This window comes from Gavialis gangeticus, unplaced genomic scaffold (genome assembly GCF_001723915.1).
Source record: "Gavialis gangeticus isolate Ggan-Ray unplaced genomic scaffold, GavGan_comp1, whole genome shotgun sequence".
NCBI lineage: Eukaryota > Metazoa > Chordata > Crocodylia > Gavialidae > Gavialis > Gavialis gangeticus.
In genome coordinates this window covers 31,874,962-31,879,023 of record NW_017729034.1, presented here as the reverse complement: position 1 = coordinate 31,879,023, position 4,062 = coordinate 31,874,962, and the positions used below count along the sequence as shown (strand labels likewise).

Here is a 4,062-nt window from a genome sequence, read left to right as displayed (position 1 = left end):
AATCTGGGCCCAGTCCAGAACCTGGAAGGACATAGTAACCTTCCTCCGTTCTGAAAAGTGATCATTTAGCCCGGAGATGTGAAAGACTCAGCCCACAGAGCCCTATCATCCACCCTGCTGTGTCACTTGTCACAGCCCCACACACACACACATGCCTTCACCCCAGACAGGCCACCCACAGCTTCGTTGCACTCTCTCCCAGAGCCCTGCGGTTGTGCATTCTGGCCCCGGGCCCAAACCCCACGCACCAGCCCAAACCAAAGAGAAAGATCAATGGATTGATAAAGACAAGGACAGGGAAGATGGTTTTCTCTGAAATTTCTAGGGCAGCCCAAGTGTTTTAGGCTGTTTGGTAGAAGTATAACATGGCTGCCCTTAACGTGGTTGAGCCTAAAAAGTGAATATAGGAATAAATTCCTAGAGACCTCAGCACTGCTTGAGAATCCTCCATGAAATGGAAAACCACTTCAGATTGTACATTAAGAAATTTGTACCCCACAAAAAGATCCTGAATTGTAATCCCTTCAGAGTTTCTGAGCATTTGAGCAAAGGGTGTCTCCTTGTGGCAACACAGGTAACTATGGATCTAGAAACCACATGTGCAGATTCATGTGCCACTTAAGAGATGTATGCCCTGTAAGTTTTTCCTCTACACCAGTGGTACTCTTATCTTCTGGCTGCAAAGGCAACGTAAGTGACATAGGGCTAGTGTGCAGATCTGATTGGGCCCCATGCTGCCCAGCCTGGCTCGCTCACCACCCCCCACCCCACGCCAACCCAATAAACCCCATACACTCAATTTTGTAGGCAGGAACAAGCTATCCAGCCCACAAGGCTTCCCATGGATCTAGAAATTTGACAGCAAGGCAGTGGCAGTGAATTGCTATCACTGCCCTGTGGGCTAGGGGTTAACCATCCCTGCTCTACATCCTACACAGCAAGTCATATGGAAATGAGATAGATGTTACAGGCACCGCACCTTATGAGCGAATGACAATATAAGCACTCAAAGGATGTGATCCTGCATTTCATATAGCCAATTCTGCTCAATCAATCCAGAGTTAACCCTTTCACAGCTGCTCTCAAATGGCTTCTAATAATATGCAAGACCATAAAGAAAGACCTTTGAGAAGAATACTATATGGGCAACAAGAAAAAAAAGTCATATTTAAACTCCTTATATGGCATATACTGGTCAAGATATTTAACTTCCAGGAAAATGCACTACTGTAGACAGACAGACAAAAATGGAGGTGGTATCAGGGTAGTTAATACCAGCATAATCTATATCAAGGACTCCAGTGCCAAGAGGTCAGCATCAGGCAACCAGAGTCACTACAGAAAACAGTTGCAATGTATGGTAACCAGAGGCACTGTTCTTAGGTTTCGCCAGATTCTTTTCTCAGATAACTGAAAGAGCTCTACAGCTTCTTGAAACTTCTGTATGTGTGGCAGGAGGGGGAGAGGGAATATTAGATTAGATACCTTTACAGATTTAATATAAAAATCCTTTTCTCCTTGTGACCTCTGAGGTTTTACCAGTTACAGAGGATGACTATTTAGAAATAACTGTTTGAGATCCATAAGCAAAGGAGCCTGCAGCAGCACTCCGAGACCAAGCACTCAACCTGGCTCCAGCCATTCCAGGATATGAAGAAGGACCTATTTACCCGTGCAGAAGAAACTTCTTCAGATGAGACTCCCAGACTCTTTGGGTTCTCTTTGACAGCTATAAGTTAGACAGCGATATTATGTGCCCTTCACCCAGACACCCCCTAGGCACCTAGTGTACTCATCACTGAAGTGCACTGCTGCCTCATATTAAGGGTAAATAAGGGTAATTTTTAAAGCTTGGAGAATGATATTTAGTCATAACAACTGGTCCTGATACCTGGGCAGTCCCCACAAGCCAAAAAAAGGGAAAGACATTTTCTTCTAGTGGAAGCAGAAGAGACACCAACAAAACTGCTAGGCTAATGCTAATAATTGACCAACTTTTAAGTACTTATTTAAAACTATTTACGATACACAGACAATATATCAAGCAAAAAGCTTGATCCTTGTAAATTCCAACCTGTAGCCACAGGTGTCAAGAAGATGCATAGGGACAGCTGGAGTTGTCTAACCCTTTGTGTTCTTGGATGAGAGGCACAGATATATTCATGGAGCGAGTGTGGACACAACAGACACTCCTGGATAAAATAAGTTTGACCTTGAACACACTGAACCTCTGTGCACTGACAGTACAAAATATATAGACAAACATTCAGAATGAAAGTATCCATCTCCTTTTCTCCTACTCTTCTCAGTTTACTTCAGCTGTTTTTAACACCTTTTTCATGCTGTTTTCACTACTACTTTTACAATTTCTAACGAATGTTTTTTCCCTGAAGAAGCCTTAATAAAGTGAAAGTTGTTCATTCTCAGAGGAAGATAATATTCTTACTAAACTCCGCAGCATGCTATGCAACTTAAAACCATACTGCATGACCACAGAACATAACATCTAAAAACCTCACTGGAGAAGAAGAAAAAAATGGGAAAGCCCCAACTGGTTAACAAGGAAGTGCAACTCGGTGGCAAGTCCTCCATGCCATTTCCCCTTCCCTCCTATGCAACTTGTTCTCCCCTGGGTATATGCACTAGTTCTGACCAAAAATATGCTGTCTACACGGGGGATTTACGGATGAAACTCTGGTTAGGAGAGAAGGGAGGCAGACTTAAAAGGGACAGTAATGAAAACTAAACCCTATTTTGGTTTATTGTACCTGTTGAAACACTCTAAAAGAGGCACTAAACTTCTAGAGACAGGAACCACATTGAGAGAATTCTGCTTACTTCCCGTGTTTGTTTGTTTTCATACTATTGGTGTTATTTGCATGAAAACAGGAAATTTCAATGCTTTCTCTGCACCTGCAGCTTTTCCTTCACCTGAAATCTCAGTTGGTGTCTGTGGTAATGACTATAAGGGACACTAACTCAACATAGTCTTTTCCATGTTTAATTACTCTGTTCCTCTATCAAAGGTAGGTTTGTACTATTATACAGTAAGATTTCTCTCTATATAATTTATCTGATTTTACTGCAAGCTATCCTGAGCCTCTTCTGGGGAGGGCAGCATATAAATCAAGCAAACAAGCAAAACAAACACAGACAAAAATTTCAGCTGCAAAGAGAGGATTCAGTCATGGTACTTTACTTCCCCTGCCAAGTCGCACTCACTTTTTTATAACAGATGCTGTTTGGAAATATACACGCCTGTCTATATTTATATCATGCTTCTGTTCCATAGTATCTGTAACACCCAAGAAACCTCTTCATTACCAGTGTTTGCTTCCAAGTCATCTCAATGGGGCTTTTGAAACTAAATTACTTATTCTTCTCCTGTGTAAAACTTTCTCCTATTCAACCCACTAGTACAGCACAATTACCAATGCTGTTTCTACCTTAATGTCCACTCCCTAACATACAGGAGTCCCAGCCATTAGGGCAGCTTTACTTAAGTCAGAGCACAGCTTTTAATTAGAGGCTTTTTTCTGCCCCTGTTTTACAAATCAAAGTAGGACTTTCCCCACCAACTAACAATGAACCCAAGAACCTAAGCCTGAAGTTTATCCTCAAGTGACTTGGAATTAAACCAAGACCAAGCCACTGTCTTGCTATCTCAGATCCCAGTTTGCAAAGAACCATACCTGTCCAAGTCACTCAGATTATCACTCGGTGAACCCAGTCTATCAGGCAACCTCCTTCGCTCTGAGCCAGTGCAATACCGATCATTCCCAACAGTTATCCGCAAACTCTGCTCCAGTGAAGACTCGGAACGGAGGCTTGGAGAATGTCTCTGCAACGGGAAAGAACAAGCCAATCAATTACAAAATTGTATGCGGTGTCACAAAAACAGCAACTGAGTCTGTCCTGCTCAGCATATTAGATTTGGGGTGGGTGAATCGATAAGAAATATGCTAAAAGTACAATTATTCTATTTATCCCTACCACGCAGTTTATTTAAAAAAAGGGGGGGGGGGGAAGAGGGGCACGAAAGAAAATTGAGTATAGTTATAG

General features: G+C 42.4%; 1 protein-coding gene across 1 annotated transcript in view; it reads right to left on the bottom strand.

Moving 5' to 3' along the window:
• The window catches only part of ZNF318 (zinc finger protein 318), a gene marked incomplete at its 5' end in the record, with an annotated part of 54,009 nt that extends 50,144 nt beyond the window's left edge, over nt 1-3,865 (bottom strand). The window contains one exon of the mRNA XM_019526708.1: nt 3,693-3,865. Coding sequence (XP_019382253.1) covers nt 3,693-3,865 — 173 coding nt within the window. The remainder of the gene's footprint in view (nt 1-3,692) is intronic.
• Nucleotides 3,866-4,062: the final 197 nt, after the last annotated feature.